The sequence below is a fragment of the Phaseolus vulgaris genome, chromosome 1 (assembly GCF_051622355.1).
Source record: "Phaseolus vulgaris cultivar YP4 chromosome 1, ASM5162235v1, whole genome shotgun sequence".
Lineage (NCBI taxonomy): Eukaryota > Viridiplantae > Streptophyta > Magnoliopsida > Fabales > Fabaceae > Phaseolus > Phaseolus vulgaris.
In genome coordinates this window covers 38,379,173-38,395,044 of record NC_143498.1, presented here as the reverse complement: position 1 = coordinate 38,395,044, position 15,872 = coordinate 38,379,173, and the positions used below count along the sequence as shown (strand labels likewise).

Genomic DNA, 15,872 nt, shown 5'->3' with positions numbered 1-15,872 from the left:
TTAGTCTAGAAACCAACTCAAAGCAGCATAGCATAGATTTTATGACCATCACATTGTGGGTATTATCCTTGCAGAAAAAAATTGTGTCATCTGCAAAATGTAGCATGCTAGCCTTTACTTTTTTAGTCCCTACCTCCACACTCCAAAGCATATCCTTGTCTACCGCTTGTTTGACAACCCCTATCAATCCCTCTGCCACAACTAAAAATAGGAAGGGGGCGAGAAGATTATCTATCGTATTATTAAACATATTCAATTAAATAAATTACTTTGTATTTTTTATGGGACAAATACAAAAAAAAAATGTGAATATATATGTTAACAAAAAAAATACGATACCTATTATTACAAAGGTTACATATGAAATTAGAAACGCAAAAGCAAATTGCACAGAAACTCAATCTGGATATACATTTGGATAGGTTTTCTTGAAAAAAATAGAAGTTTTTGATTTCACACATCCTTAACAGCCAACCTAAGTAAGGTATTACATTACAGTTAACAACTACAATTGATGACCACAATGTTTTAATTGTATATATTTTCAAACCTCAAACAGATTAATACAACGATTCAAATACTACTAATAAAGCTAAATTATTTAATGAATGGATAAAAGATGTTACTAGCTCCATCTCATGAAAAGGTAATCATTTCCTGTTCAGCATTCCCTACTTTTCCAATTCTAAGATAAACAGGAAATTTGACAATCTTTTTAGCATCTTCACCCCAAGCAAGTTTAAGCTTTTTAACTACATCCTCCCCGAGAAGCTCCACTCCTTTCTGCTTTGCTGTCTGATATGCTGACCATGATCTTATGTAAGTCAAGAAATCATCTAAATTCATCTCATTCTCTGTCACAAACTCAAAGGGTCCTGTGTGATCTGCTCCTTCTACAAGCTCAAATGGAAACTCTATGCTTGCATATTTATCATCAAATAGTTTACATGCTGAATCCCAATAAACACTTGCTTCTGTGGAATATAATTGATCAAGAACAGTGTCTACTGCATCACTAACTCTTGGCAAATAGTAGCACCAAGCAGCAATTACTCCATGAGGCTTCTTAAGAACCCACTTGACCTGTTGGTAGAAAGTTGGGAGGTCAAACCAATGCATGGCTTCGGCTACTGTCACAAGGTCTATGGTTCCCTTAGGTGCCACCATTTCTTCAACCTCGGCCATGGACATTGTTGAAGGGGTGTATTGGTATCTCACATTAGGGAGCTTGGTTGCAAACTCAAGTTGTTTTTCACTAGCATCTGTGGCTATCACATTCTTGTATATCTCAGCTAACTGAAATCACAAATTCATTTCTGTTAAAGTGCAAAATCAATACTAAATTTCTGAGATTTAAAGTTGTACAATATTTATACACATGACACAAGGACTCTGGCTATCAGACACAATAGATACATGGCAAATGTCACTCACTATATCACAAACACTGTCAAATTTCAATACAGTAATGACTTCTACCTGAACCTACATTATAAAAATATTAGCTGTAAAAAAAATGGAGATAGAGAAGTGATATACGGATTTGGCTGCTGTGCCTATTCCAGTGCCAACGTCCCAAGCTAGGTCGTGAGAGGGAGTCTTTGAAGCAATGAATTGGAAGAGTTTTGGAGGATAACCTGGTCTTGCATCTGGAAATTGCTTCACCAATGGCTCTGCCATTTCTCTTGTTCTTAGGCCCCAATTGTGTGCCATATATTAAAGATTCATATTCCAGATCTCACTCACTGACTCAGATCAGATCTCTCCCCATCCAAACAAAATCCTTACTTGCAGCCGTGATATCATCGTCTCCCTTGTGCCTTGTTCCTACGTGTGTATATTTAGCTCACAAGTGTTTGAAAGTTATAAGTCATAGCAAAATCACTGGTCAAAGAGTAAATAAATCACATTCTGTTGGCCATTTAAAGTCACATCAAATCATGAACTTGGTGCATCATATCCTGTTTCTAGGCATAGACAGTTAAGTTATCAGAATTTGTTTTCTTTTAGCTCATGGAATTTGCAAATCAAACATATTAATTTTATTCTGACTTGTTTGTTCTCCTATAATAGTATTTAATTCAGAAAAATCACAAATTATACAAAGAATAAAAGTGTGTTTGAATTGGGTAAATTACTATTTACATGTATTAAAAGAAGAAAGAAAAATTATAAAATCAATGTATTAAAAATGTGAAAACACAAAAATCAAGATAAAATTTTAATCTTAACTTTCTCAGTTGAGAGCATATTTGTAAAGAAAGTCTCATGTGTAATCGATTTTGATGATGTTAACGTAATTGATGATGTATTATAATATAATCAATTATAATTTTGATTATATTATTAATTTTTATTAAATATTTATGTTTTTATTTATTATAATATAAATAAAAAATTAATATAATATAATATTATTAAAATAAAAATAAATAAAAAATTAATCACATCAATCACATTTATTATAAACTTTTCAGATAAATCTATCAATTTTTTTAATACAAAAAAATTCACTTTTTATTCTTCTTTCCTTACCCAATCCAAAAATGTTAACCAAACACATAAATATTACCAAATGCATAAATGTCCATATATTAAGCATCTTATAACTAAATACATAAATCTCACACTCTTTAATACATTCTCAATCGCAGACTCATCCAATTAAATCAAATATTAAATTATACAAAGTTCTCATATTAAATAATTTACACTACAGTATGTAATATTAAAAATTAAACATGTCAATGGTCTAAACCATTGCCTGCCTAAAATAGAAATAGGAATACATTCATATGTAACCTTTGTAATATGTTTTATTTACTTATTATTTTTTTCATCAGGTTGTTTGTCTTTATTGTTAAAATATGTGAGTTTTTTTTATTAATATAAGATAATATTGTGATTAATATAAGATGAAAAATTATTTTTATTATTTTAATTAAAAATGTGTTGGATAATCAGGTTACGATGTTCTCTAATGATTTTTACATCATCACCTATAATGTAAAGAGATTGTCGTCGTCGCTTACAATGACTTGAGAATTGTTATCTACATTGATGATGGTGTATACAACACGTTTTCAATCAAAATAATAAAACTCATTTAACATTTTATTGTAACATCGTTTTAAATTAATCACAAAATCTCACCTTTCATTTCATGACACATGAAGACAAGTAAGCAATGTGACAAGATAACAACTATATCACCTAGTTAGCTGGAAAAAAATAAACTACAGATATTCAACTGAAAATATATCCACATTAAAATTTAATTAAACCTTTTTATTAGTTTGACCAAAATTGTAGTAATTTATTTTTATTCCTATGTTAAATTGAAAAAAATACTTTAGTTTATGTAGATTATTATATATATATATATATATCTTTTAAATAAGTAGCCTATGACAATGACGAAAGGAAAAAAATAAGTAGTCTGTGACAACGCTGTTCACCGTTTTATATTTCAGGATTGAATATTTTTTAGACCGTTGCTTAAAGTTTAGGCTTCACTTATTTAATTTTAGACAATAATTTTTAGTTTATAATAACATTTTTGTTGTAGCGAGTACATGGACCAAATCATACAAAAGAGAATACTCTCTCAATCTACTTTTGACCAGAATGAATTTTAAGAGAAGACTCTTAATCTAGGTTCCTTGCTATAAATCTACTAGCTAAGAAAAATGACTTTTAACTCTTTAGAAAAAAAAATGAATGAGTAAAACATGTACACATAATGTACACCACTTACATATTTGAAATAACCAAATATGACTTGAAGTTGTATACAGTTAAATCATTTCTTAAACTTCTCATAGTACAAATAAACACAATAATTTACATTTTTATAATTTATAAACACCTTAAAACAAATTATGACAACTCGCAATACATGTTATTATACATGTGTTTTATGAGATGATAGATGATTACTGTTATCTAATGTATTAGTCTAATGAAATGTTAAGTTTCACAATATTATTGTACTGGTATGGGCGAGGCCGAGACCCACCTGGCTGCCCGAGACCCACCTGACTGCCCGAGACCTACCTGACTGCCCGAGATCAGGTCAACCTGACCGAGACCAGGTCAACCTGACCGAGACCAAAGGAACAATTGTCGGCCGAGACCTGAGAGACTTGGCCGAACGACGAGACCGACAGTCTACATGGCCGAGACCTTAGAAGAGCTGGCCGAGATGACCAAGACCAGAGAAATCTAGTCGATGGCCGACGCATACTAGGGAAACTTGGCTGACGGCCAACCCTAATTATCACTAACGCTCAAACCAAGGTCAGTAAAGTTAATCCACCATTAAGAATTAGGTAATACAACCCTAAGTTGTATCCACCTCGATAAACGGGCCCAACAAGGTAGGCCCATTAAAATAATATAAATAGCACGCATCCCAAGGAGTAAGGTATGTCATTTATTATTGTTCACCTACCAGAACACTATCACCCGCTTTACTGACTTGAGCGTCGGAGTGTCTTTGCAGGTACCCCCACCATCCAGTTTTCACCCGAGACCGAGTGCCGAATGAGAAGCAGGAGGACGAGGAGAATCCCAGTTCATCACCCAGCAACCTGACCAACCGAAGGAAGGAGAAGAAGACTTCAACAGTTCTCTAGGTCCCATCTCCCTAGTAGGAACAATTGGCGCCCACCGTGGGGCCGAGAGAAACTAGCTGAAAGAAAAAAGTAGATGGTTTCAACCAGAAGCATGGAGAGAATGACCGAAGCCGACCAAACGATGTTGCTGCTTTCTCTCCAGTGAGAGATGGCCGAGATGAGAAAGAAGACCCGAGGAGACTGCTCAGAAAAATGAGCAGGAGCTACAAGTTCTCCGTAGGGAGAACGAAGAGATGAAAAAGAAGTTGGGGGAGGGAGGATCTTCTGTCATACCGACGAACGTTGTCGGCAAGTCCTACACCTCTCCCCCCAACCCAGATGTGACCGAGGGGACGAGAGGCCGAGCCCCTACCCGGGAGACCGAGATGGACGACGAGTCGTGCCTGATCAGGTCCGCCCGGACGACCCTGACGGTCGACTCGACCCGCCGACACCCCTTGACCAATAACATTATCGAAGTCCCATTGCGTGAGAAGTGGAAGGGTTTCAACCGAGACCGATATGACTGGTCGACCGACCCGGACGAGCATATAGACGCTTACACCACCCATATGAGTCTCTACACCTCGGATGACGCTGTGTTGTGCCGAGTGTTTCCAACATCCTTGAAGGGAGCAACCCTTAGTTGGTGCACTAAGCTCTCACCCAACTCCATCAACCACACTCGTGGCAAATTTCGAAACACAATTCGCGACCAACCGGCCACACCACCTGACCTCCATCGCCCTGGTGGGCATCGCCAGGAGAAGGGAGAGTCGCTGAGAACTTTTGTTGACAGGTTCAATAAGGTGGCAATGAGCATCCAGAATCTGAGCCCGTATGTTGCCATGCACCACATGCTGACAGCCCTACGTCTGGGGCCCTTTGCCGACAACCTGTGCATGCAGCCGGCTGACAGCCAGGACGAACTGAGAAAGAGAACTGCCAAGTACATGCAGCTAGAAGAGCTAAGAGAATTCCGCAACCAGGCCCGTGTCGAGGCCAGCGAGGAGAAAAACAAGGAAAACAAGGACCGCCAAGGGCGACCGAGTCAAAGAAATGACCGATGCCGAGACAACCAGGATCGGCCAATCCAGTTCTCAAGATACACACCCCTGACAACGAGAGGGGGAGGATTTTGGACGAGACCCTCAACGTCGAGTTGATCCTTCCTCCAAGGAAGGTGATCAGTCCAAACAACGCCGACCAGAGAAAGCAGTGTCGGTACCACCAAAACACCGGACACTCGATCAAGGAGTGTCAGGCCCTTAAGGATAAGATCGAGGAACTTATCCAGGCTGGTCATCTCCGCCGTTTCGTCAGGAATGGCCGAGACCCACCCCGCCGGGCGGATCCACCTAGGCGGACGAGGTTACCTCAACGCGACCGAAATAACCAAGATAATAGAGGCGACCGACAACCTGCGAGGGACGACCCCCCAGGGAGGCGAGAGGTAACCGAGAGGTTATCAACACTATAGTCGGCAGCTTCGCCGGGGGGGAGCACGAACAACGCCCAGAAGATGCCACCCATCACGTTCACGAATGAGGACTTTAAGGGCGTAGACTACCGCCAGCAGGACGACTCGATGGTGATAGCGGTCGATATAGACCGATTAACCATACGGAAGACCCTTGTGGGCCAAGGAAGTTCGGTAGATATCCTCTACTGGAAAACTTTCAAGGCCATGAGGATAGCTGAGGCCGAGATGATGCCATACGACGACCACGTGGTAGGATTCTCGGGCGAGAGGGTGGGTACCAAGGGTTACATCGAGTTGTACACCACCTTCGAAGAGGGGAAGAACACCAAGACCATCAAAATCCGATACCTGGTCATCGACACCAACACCTTCTACAACATCCTCCTTGGTCGACCATCCATCAACCGGCTGATGGCCATAGTATCAATCCCTCACCTCGCAATGAAATTCCCTTCAAGGACAGGGGACATTCTCACGGTCCACGTAGACCAGAAAGAAGCACGAGAGTGCTACGCCGAGAGCCTCCGGGTGGAGCCTTTAAGGGCCGACACTTCTCCCCTCAGGGTGAGAAAGTCCTCCCGAAAGGACCGACCGAGGAAGATCGAACCAACCGTGGCGTTGGTAGACCTCGATCCCCGGGCAACCAAGGACAGGCTGGAGGCGAGAGAAGAGCTGAGGAGAGTCCCCCTCCTCGAGGAAGAGCACAACATGACTATAGGAACAACCTTGGCAGCGGCCGAGGCCGAGATCATGCATGCCGCGCTGAAAAAGAATATCGACATGTTCGCATGGACGCCGGTCGACATGCCGGGGGTGAGCCCGGATGTCATCACCCATCGATTGTCAATATTCAAGGAGGCCCGCCCGATCTCCCAAAAGCAACTCGCAGCGAAGGAGGAGGCCGGCAAGCTCCTGTCGGTCGGGTTCATAAGGCAGGCCCGATACACAACATGGTTGGCCAACGTTGTCATGGTCACCAAACCGAACGGTAAATGGAGGATGTGCGTCAACTACAGAAACATCAACAGCGCGCATGTCCAAAAGACACCTACCCTCTCCCAAACATTGACCAACTGGTGGACGGGGCGGCCGACCACAAAATTATGAACTTCTTGGACGCTTACTCTGGCTATAACCAGATAAGCATGCACCCAGGGACAAGGAGAAAACGGCCTTCATGACGGCCGACACCAACTACTATTACGAGGTCATGCCGTTCGGCCTCAAGAACGCAGGGGCGACCTACCAGCGCCTCATGGACAAAATCTTCAAAGGCCTAATCGGCCAGGCGGTAGAGGTATACGTGGACGACATAGTCGTGAAGTCCGACTCGTTCGAGCAACACCTGAAAGACTTGGACGAGGTCTTCAGAGCCCTCAGGGGAGTCAACATGAAGCTCAACCCCGAGAAGTGTACTTTCGGGGCTGAGGGGGCCAAGTTCCTAGGGTTCATGCTCACCCACCTGGGGATAGAAGCCAACCCCGACAAATGCCAGGCCATACTCAACACGAGAAGTCCGAACAGCGTCAAGGAGGTACAACAACTCCTAGGACGGCTGACCGCCCTCTCAAGGTTCGTCCCCCGCCTGGCCGAGAGAACGAAGCCGATGGTCCAACTGCTCCGAAAAGGCAAAAAATTCGCCTAGGACGACCAATGCGAGGAAATCTTCAAACAGTTCAAGAAATTTTTGACATCCCTAGTTGTCATCCCGAAGTCGAGACCCAACCACCCGATCCTGGTATATCTGGCAATCTCGGAGGAAGCAGTCAATGCTGCCCTAGTGCAGGAGACCGAGGGCAAGGAGCGACCAGTGTACTTCGTCAGCCGAACCCTCCACTCGACCGAGACCAGGTACCAGATGAGAGAGAAGGTGGCTCTCGCCCTAGTCCTCACAGCAAGACGGATGCGCTCCTACTTCCGAAATCACTCCATGATTGTAAGAACCGACTACCCTATTTTTAAAATTTTGTCTAAGTCGGACCTTGCAGGAAGGATGATAGGTTGGTCAGTCGAACTCTCCGAGTTCGACATACGCTACGAACCGAGGGACGCCATCAAGTCTCAATGCCTGACCGACTTCTCAACCGAATTGACACCTCTACCCACCATCTCGGGCGGGTGGACACTTTATGTGGACGACTCCTCAAATAAAACAGCATGTGGAGCGGGAGTCGTTCTGGAGGGGTCGGGCGACCTCTTCCTAAGCAAGCTCTCTAATTCGGATTTCGGGCGACCAACAACCAGGCCGAATACGAGGCCTTACTCACTAGGCTGAACCTAGCCTACGACATGGGAGCGTGCGAAGTTACATGCAAAAGCGACTCCCGGATGATGGTCGACCAGGTCAATGGAGAGTTCAAAGTTAAGGAGCCTTTGCTGCAGCGGTACTACCACGCGGCCAAAAACAACATTGCCCGCTTCAGCAAAGCACCCTTGGAACATATACCGAGGGAGGACAATAAAAGGGCTGACATCCTGTCCAAGCTGTCGGTCACCAAGAAGAAGAGCCACCAGAGGTCAGTCATACAAATATGGCTGAGACACCCCAGTGTAATTGAGATCGAGGCCGAGTGCCTGGCTATGGAAGAGGCCGAGGCTGAGGCCGACAACTGGATGACACCCGTCATCCAGTACCTATTGGACAGTACATGCAAGGTCGACCAAGAAAAGGCAATGAAGCAACAATGCGCCCGGTACACCATGATCAACGAAGATTTGTACCGGAGAGGTTACTCGATCCCCTGCTAAAATGCATCACCAACAAACAGGCCGAGTACATTCTGGCCGAGTACTCCTAAAAAAATTATTCTTATCTTCTTTGAAAGATAATGTAATTATCTATAACTTAACTTTTACTTATTAAAATGATCTTTACTTTTATCGTTAAAAAAAAACCTTCAACAACCCCTCATCTCTTCTCTTTCTTGATGCACCAAAAATCCAACCATCCCAAACTCAACCGCAAAAATGTAAAAATGTTCAATATATTTTGAACTCTAAAATTTAGAATATTTTTATTTCAAATTCCGAAATTTTAAAGATCTATGAAAATATATAAAAAAAAATCCTTGCACCTTTTGTTAAAGGATAATTTTGGAAATAAAAATTTATGAAGGTCCCGGAAGAATGTGAAGCTTTACGTTGCACTTTTGTAGCCCAACTTCTAATACAATGTCATGCATGATGTCTTGACAAATTCTCCCTACACCTCCATTACTTCTTCCTCCTGCACTTTTGTATAATTTTAAAAAAAATTATAAATAATTAAGAATATACTAAATTGGCTAATTAAGACATCTTGTTTTTTTTTTATTATTTTGAATACTCATTTATACAATCTAGTTTCAACTACCAGATTATGCAAATCCGTATTTAAATCAAATAAAATTTAAATTCTAAAATAACTAGTCCGGTATGAAAAAAATTGATGACCAATATTCTACTATTCACAAATAAAATTGATGATGTATTTTATCGTGTATGCATGATGATTTCAAATGCCATGTTCGTAAAATATAGTCATTATTTTCTTATATATAAGTTGCACTATATATTTCCATGCTCTCACCTCTTCTTCTGGACTTCATGCTTCAACAACGACGCAATTTATGTTATATGACATTAATTTATGAAGTAATTTTTAAGTACATTGACGTAATTTATCGAAGTTCACAGTTAGCAAATTAATAGACCAACGTGCTGGATGAGTAGAACTGCCTTAATCAGAAATTAGGGAACTTAATTTTGGGAGAAGTGTTAACTGCCACTATAAAAAAAAAAACTGATTTACCTACAAACTAAATCCGTATGTAATAGCAGAAATCCGTAGGTAAATCAGCATTACCTACGAATTTCTCACGAAAAAAAAATCATATGTAATGTTGGCGTCGTAATTTACCTAAGAAATATAAACCGTAGATAATAGTAATCCATGGGTAATACCTACGAACAGCGGTCCGTAGGTAATACCCACAAACAATAGTCCGTAGGTAATACCCATCGACCACCGTCCGTAGGTAATACCCATCGACCGCAATTCGTAGGTAAAATTTACACACATTACCCACCAACTCTATTCCATGAGTAGAACAATAGATAATCTTACATGCATCAAAATATCTATTCATACGTTTGAATGAATGCAATTTTTTACGGCTGTATAGTATTTCAACATATGAAATAATTGAACATATATTAATTGAACAATTTATTATCAAACATCATCCAATACGTCTTACATAAAATAAAACACATTTAATTTCAAATTCAAATACATCATAGTTGAAGTCTCTCATTCTTTTCCTTATAATTTCGGACATGTTCCTTTAGCCGCAAAAAGTGTTGTGAATCATGACAAAAACTCAAAGCATGAACCATTGATACTGACTAGAGCACCTCTGATCTTGGTTGGGGAAGCTTCATAGATGTATAGAGGGGCAGTCATGGATGCCATTCCAACTCCCAAACCAACTAAAACTCTTACCATAATGATCACCAATGGAACAGGCGCAACAGCCATAACCAAAGCACCAAGAAAAAATGCAACATCGGGCACCAAAATAGATCTCTTTCTCCCTAGCTTGTCATTCATCCACCCTCCAAATGCAACACCAATTATAGTTGTTGCCACAGCCACACTTACAATGGTTTCCTGCATAATAGTGGATTAAAACAATCAATCTTTCCACCCCATTAGTTTCAAACTGAAGAAAGCAAAACAAACTTAATTTGGAGTCAAGTTCTCTTGTCAACTTGGTCAAATTCATCACGGATGTATAACAAGGCCCTGGAAATCACCCCTGAATGTGAGTAATTTAGTCAAAACAAATGTCATTTAAAGTGATCAAAGCAACGTCTTTAATAACCATTCACTACATGTTTGTTTGTCAAAACTATCTTATAGATTGTCTCAGGTTAAGGAATTATTTTAATTAAAAAAATCAATTTCGTTTAGACTCAAGCTCAATCCAATACATAATAAAGGTGATTTGAACAAGGCTTTTTTTTTTTTTTATGTAACCTGTATCATAACCAAAGAGAAGGCCTCTTATGCCCGAAGATAAAGCAAGGCGCATGATGTAAGGTGATTCAGTTGTCCTATGCTAGCATTCTTTGAACTCGGTTTTGTCTGCTACTCTTTCCTCTATCACGCTTGAAACATACACAAGTTAGAGATGATGCATGAAAGTGAACTGCATGTCAAAAACTCAAAATGGAATATGTAAAACTAGAGAAGAAAAGCATGGTTTTCAAAGGAACTTGATTGATAATTAAGATCATATAAATAAAAGGAGTATAATCGTTTTAACTTTTAGAAACATTTTTTTATTTATTCTTTTTTAAATATCAAGATATTCTTAATTTAATTAATACAAAGAGAGAAAATTAATATGTACTTTACACCAAATCCATGTCTTCTTAAGTAAAATTTATGACTATAAAAAATAAAGTTATCTAAAGTCAAACACGTGGAATAAAACTATCATCCAAGATGATCACGGGATAATATTGAAATGAGACAAAGAAGAAAAAGAATAAATGTATTTAACATTACAATTCATACCAATTTATTGCACTATAACTACTGCAGTATATACCACAACCCTATGCTCTATACCTTTTAAATTCACTGACCTTATCTATGTCCTCAATTCATTGGCCTTTTCTATGTTCCAGATACACTACTCTGTCTTTGTCTTGGATGTATTGCCCATATTTCCTTATTTATATATACAATTTTTTTCTATTGTCCCTATGTTAATTAAATTTTATTGACAATTGTTTTCTAAGTGCATACATACCAAAATTCAATTTTAGTATATATATATATATATATATAACATTCTCTATTTGTTTATTTTGAATATTCAAAATAATACAATTTTTTTCTATTGTCCCTATGTTAAAAATAAAGTTGATCCATAGTTGTTAAAAATGAAAGTTGATTCATATTTCCTAAGTACATACATACCGAAATTCAATTTTAGTATCCTCGCAATAATTTTTTTCTAATTTCTGAATTTTAAACTTTAAACTAAGTCACAGTAAGTAGGTGTAGTATTTGTTATTATATGCATATTTATTAGATAACAATTAATACAAATAGTCATGGAAAGTTTTATATTTTACAAAGCAACAAAAATAACAAAATCCAATATCAAACCATGTGTGGTTAAGTAGATGTAGCTCATTAAAAATATAAAAACGGTAAAACTACTGTTATGTTTTCTTATGTGATTGATAAGTTTTAAGACACTACTAAGCTGTATTTCAAAAATTAATAGCTAAGGGTGTCATTTTCCAAATAAATTTCAAAAGTAAATTTAAGTATATTACATACATTATCTTATCTTCTCAAATAACTAAATGTGTACACTATATAAAATATTCTTTTAGCAAACAATGACTCAACTTCTTAGGCATAACAAATAATTTTTTGTCATTTTTAAATTTTTTGACCTTTAATACTTGTTAGACACAACCTCCATATCTTTTTATTCCTGTCCAAACCATATAATAGTTCGCCCTCAAATGCATTTGTCTATAAATCAACACCTAACTGAACTGTATTTCTTAGCTTATCAGGAACCATCTTGCTTTTAATAGCATACCATAAATCTGGTTGATTGATATTGCAGCTAGCTAGATTTAACAACACGCACAACTGATTCTAAAGGTAATTGTTCCAGTATGAAGGCTACAATTGACTTTTCCCATTCCTCATGTGTCCCAGTAAAAAACACAATGTTCAACAACTGAAATATTGAACCCGTGGTTCACCAGTCATGGAGGAGCATCTGATTCTCATGTTGCAGGTGACCACATATTTTCTAACCACCGTGACAATTAACCAACCAACTTAACACCTAAAGTATGATTATTCACACATAAAAGCATAATAGATTTTGCAAATTGTCTGCAGAAAAATACTCTAAAATTTTGGATTTGTTATGTCATATAAACTTGTAGTACAATAATAAAAATAAAAATTGAAAGTAAACTGCAACAAACCAAGAGTATTTTAAAAAGGAAAATACCTCTCCATTATCAGTCACATAACTATTGCAATCATGTCTTTCTTGATTCAATATCAACTTTTGCTCCAACTCCTTTACCAATTCCATGTACTCCATCTTCCATTTCAGTCTCTCTTTTACAACTCCATATAAGATATTGAGCAAACATTAGAGATGTTACCCCTAAAAAGCCTAAAAGTTAGCATATTCTATTACGAAGTGGACTTTAAGCCTAACTCAACCCCATAAAACCGGCTCATAGGGTTGAGGATTGCACTCACTTATATACAATGAAAGGCTCTAATCTCTAGTCGATGTGGGATCTCCAACACATCCCCTCACGCCGAGACTGCCAACTCGTGCGTGGGACTATATATTTTGGGTGGTCCGATAGCGGTCCGATAGCGGGTGGCACGATAGGCCCAACACAAACACTCGCTAGGATAGGCTCGAAATGGCTCTGATACCATATTACAAAATATAATAGAGATGAACAAAAGAGAGCAGAGATGAACAAAAGAGTAAACTGAAGACAAAGGATATGAGAATGAATATATCTTCTTTCTTGTTATTCAAATCAATCAAAACAAATGGTCTGAATATATATAAGTAGTACACTCATTTTTGGTTTAACTAAAGAGGAAAATAATCAATAATTAAATAATAGAATCATAACACACAAGACAAAATAAAGGTTATTCACCTCTATAAAGAGAAACAACTGATAATTAGAAAAGACACCCAATTAATATTAGGATTCTTCTATAACTCTAGTATTCGTATCCTTTAATATATTCGGTGATTAAGTTTTTAATAGAATGGGAAAGGTTTTGCATGGATACAAAGTAAAGAAGCATAGACAACCTATATATAAAAATGCAGAGGCATACATCTTCTAAACAAGTTGTTTCAAACAAGTTTGGTCAACAACAACAATCAAAAGAAGTTACTACACCAAAATGCGGTTACCCAAGTCAAATGAGTCCACACTACATCACGCACTTCTGTCGTTGTTCAAGGTCACACTAAATACATCTCACACCAAAAATCACTGCATGTTCAAAAGGGGATTAGATGATAAAACTGAAATGGAGAAAGAAAAACTCAAAAACGTTTTATTCAAATCAAATAATCTTACCTCTGATGGTAGGGTTTGACTCGTCAATGGATGCGGAAGCTATTCTCTGCCACTTCATTGTTACGAATTTGGCAGTTAGGGTTTGATTCGAAAACTGTTTTCTCTCAAATGGGGAAGATTCACTCTTGGATGAGCTTCAGGATTTCGCTTTTGTGATTTGGGAACGAGGTTCATAGATTTGATTTGAGAACGAAGTGGAGAGGTTTGATTTGGGAACGTGGTTCTTATCTAGGTAACACTTTTTTATTTCAATGCTTTGGGTTTTCAATGCAGTACACAGTGCACTTTCAATTTTTGAAACCAAACGTGTTGAAAAATTTCGAACAAAAAATAGGCGTTGCGGTGATTTTTTTAAATTTACCCATGACTTAAATTATATTATCCATGTCTTATCTTTTCCCACCAACTTTGATTGGTCGGTAAGTACACCTCTACTTTACTTTTTCCGATTCTATTTTTTTTTTTTTCCTAAATTGATATTACCTACGGATAGAATGGTGGGAAAATTAAATTTACATAAAAAAAAAAATTGGTATGTGGTTACAAATATTTTTTCATAGGATTAGTTATTCCAGAATTCAATTTTATTTATTTATTTTGAATACCAATTTATATAGTTTGATAATTGAAACCATATCCGAAATGTGAACATGTATATTAGATTGTACAAATTAGTTTGTAAATGATAAAAATAAATAAATTTATATAATTTCAATATACAATTCTAAATCCAATTTCAACTACCATATTGTATAACTCAATATTTAAAATAAAATAGAAAACTATCGGATTAGCCAATTCATTATATTATCAAAGATATATTTAATTTTTTAGAAGTAGAGGAAGGAGCAATAATGGAGGTGGAGGGCTCATGTCTTATGTACTTGTCGTTAAAGCCACACACATGTGAACCAACCTTTTGTACGATTAGTATGTTAGCGTCTCTCACACTTGTGTAAGTGTTACCACATCCCTTTGATGCACGTTAAAATTATAATTACAATTTTTTAATTTTATTTTTAATCTAATATAATTCTAAATATATCTCGATAATCAGTTCAAACCTCAAAATGATTATTCTTCAAATATTCAACAAATTTATTGACACATTTTTATTTTTATTTTTATCAGTAATAAAAAATAAATAAATGGGAACCACTTCCGGGATGGTTCAACCCTTATACAGAAACCAACATCTAACAAATACCACCAAACTAACTAACAAAAGCACTACCCGTTAAAATAAATCTTGAAAAAAAGAAATTCAAGAAATCATCCTCATACACACCAAAGGTTCCAAACACCAATTAGAGTAGGAAAACGAAGTAGAGCGAATTTTTACCGAAATCCAAGACCAAATATTTACTTGCACCAAAGCAAACACTTCAGACGCGTCTGCTACATCCCTTTTGAATATGATAAAATTCCTGGGATTCCAGAATTCACTCACCACCCCAACCCAAATTGTGATCCACATAACATTAACTGAATCAGAAGACCGGCTCAACCTGAATTGGTCAAAGTTTGACTTAGGATCAATGTGAAACACAAAAGAAACTCCAAGCCGCTTAAAGCATAAACATCAAACGTGCCAAGCAAAACTACAATTGAAAAACAAA

The 15,872-nt window shown here is 37.8% G+C and overlaps 3 protein-coding genes across 6 annotated transcripts; 1 reads left to right on the top strand and 2 right to left on the bottom strand.

The window, feature by feature from the left end:
- Positions 1-467: 467 nt before the first annotated feature.
- On the bottom strand, positions 468-1,879 carry LOC137816159 (uncharacterized). Its single transcript, XM_068619243.2, has 2 exons — positions 1,540-1,879; positions 468-1,296 (listed from the first exon to the last, which is right to left on the bottom strand). The coding sequence occupies exons 1-2, from the start codon at positions 1,711-1,713 to the stop codon at positions 637-639; spliced, it is 834 nt and encodes a 277-aa protein (XP_068475344.1). The 5' UTR covers positions 1,714-1,879; the 3' UTR covers positions 468-636.
- Positions 1,880-6,204: 4,325 nt separating this feature from the next.
- On the top strand, positions 6,205-7,206 carry LOC137815933 (uncharacterized). The gene has a single exon (XM_068619040.1). The coding sequence runs from the start codon at positions 6,205-6,207 to the stop codon at positions 7,204-7,206; it is 1,002 nt and encodes a 333-aa protein (XP_068475141.1).
- Positions 7,207-10,276: 3,070 nt separating this feature from the next.
- Positions 10,277-14,544, bottom strand: LOC137813977 (inositol transporter 4). 4 transcript variants are annotated; one of them, XR_016520852.1, is made up of 4 exons: positions 14,254-14,544; positions 14,085-14,166; positions 11,120-11,250; positions 10,277-10,750 (listed from the first exon to the last, which is right to left on the bottom strand). XR_016520852.1 is itself a non-coding variant. In XM_090302120.1 (2 exons), exons 1-2 carry the CDS (start codon positions 13,230-13,232, stop codon positions 10,448-10,450), a joined length of 399 nt encoding a protein of 132 aa, XP_090158246.1. In that variant the 5' UTR covers positions 13,233-13,730; the 3' UTR covers positions 10,277-10,447. The 4 variants fall into 4 exon arrangements, 1 of the variants encoding a protein (XP_090158246.1); XR_016520853.1 differs by lacking the exon at positions 11,120-11,250; XR_016520850.1 differs by lacking the exons at positions 14,085-14,166; positions 14,254-14,544 and adding an exon at positions 13,137-13,758.
- Positions 14,545-15,872: the final 1,328 nt, after the last annotated feature.

Coding starts and splice junctions, on each gene's coding strand:
- LOC137816159 (XM_068619243.2), bottom strand. CDS start 1,713: ATGGCACACAATTGGGGCCTAAGAACAAGAGAAATGGCAGAGCCATTG. Junction 1,297..1,539: donor TAGGCACAGCAGCCAAATCC/GTATATCACTTC, acceptor TTGTGATTTCAG/TTAGCTGAGATATACAAGAA.
- LOC137815933 (XM_068619040.1), top strand. CDS start 6,205: ATGGTGATAGCGGTCGATATAGACCGATTAACCATACGGAAGACCCTT.
- LOC137813977 (XM_090302120.1), bottom strand. CDS start 13,232: ATGGAGTACATGGAATTGGTAAAGGAGTTGGAGCAAAAGTTGATATTG. Junction 10,751..13,136: donor ATGTGACTGATAATGGAGAG/GTATTTTCCTTT, acceptor ACTATTATGCAG/GAAACCATTGTAAGTGTGGC.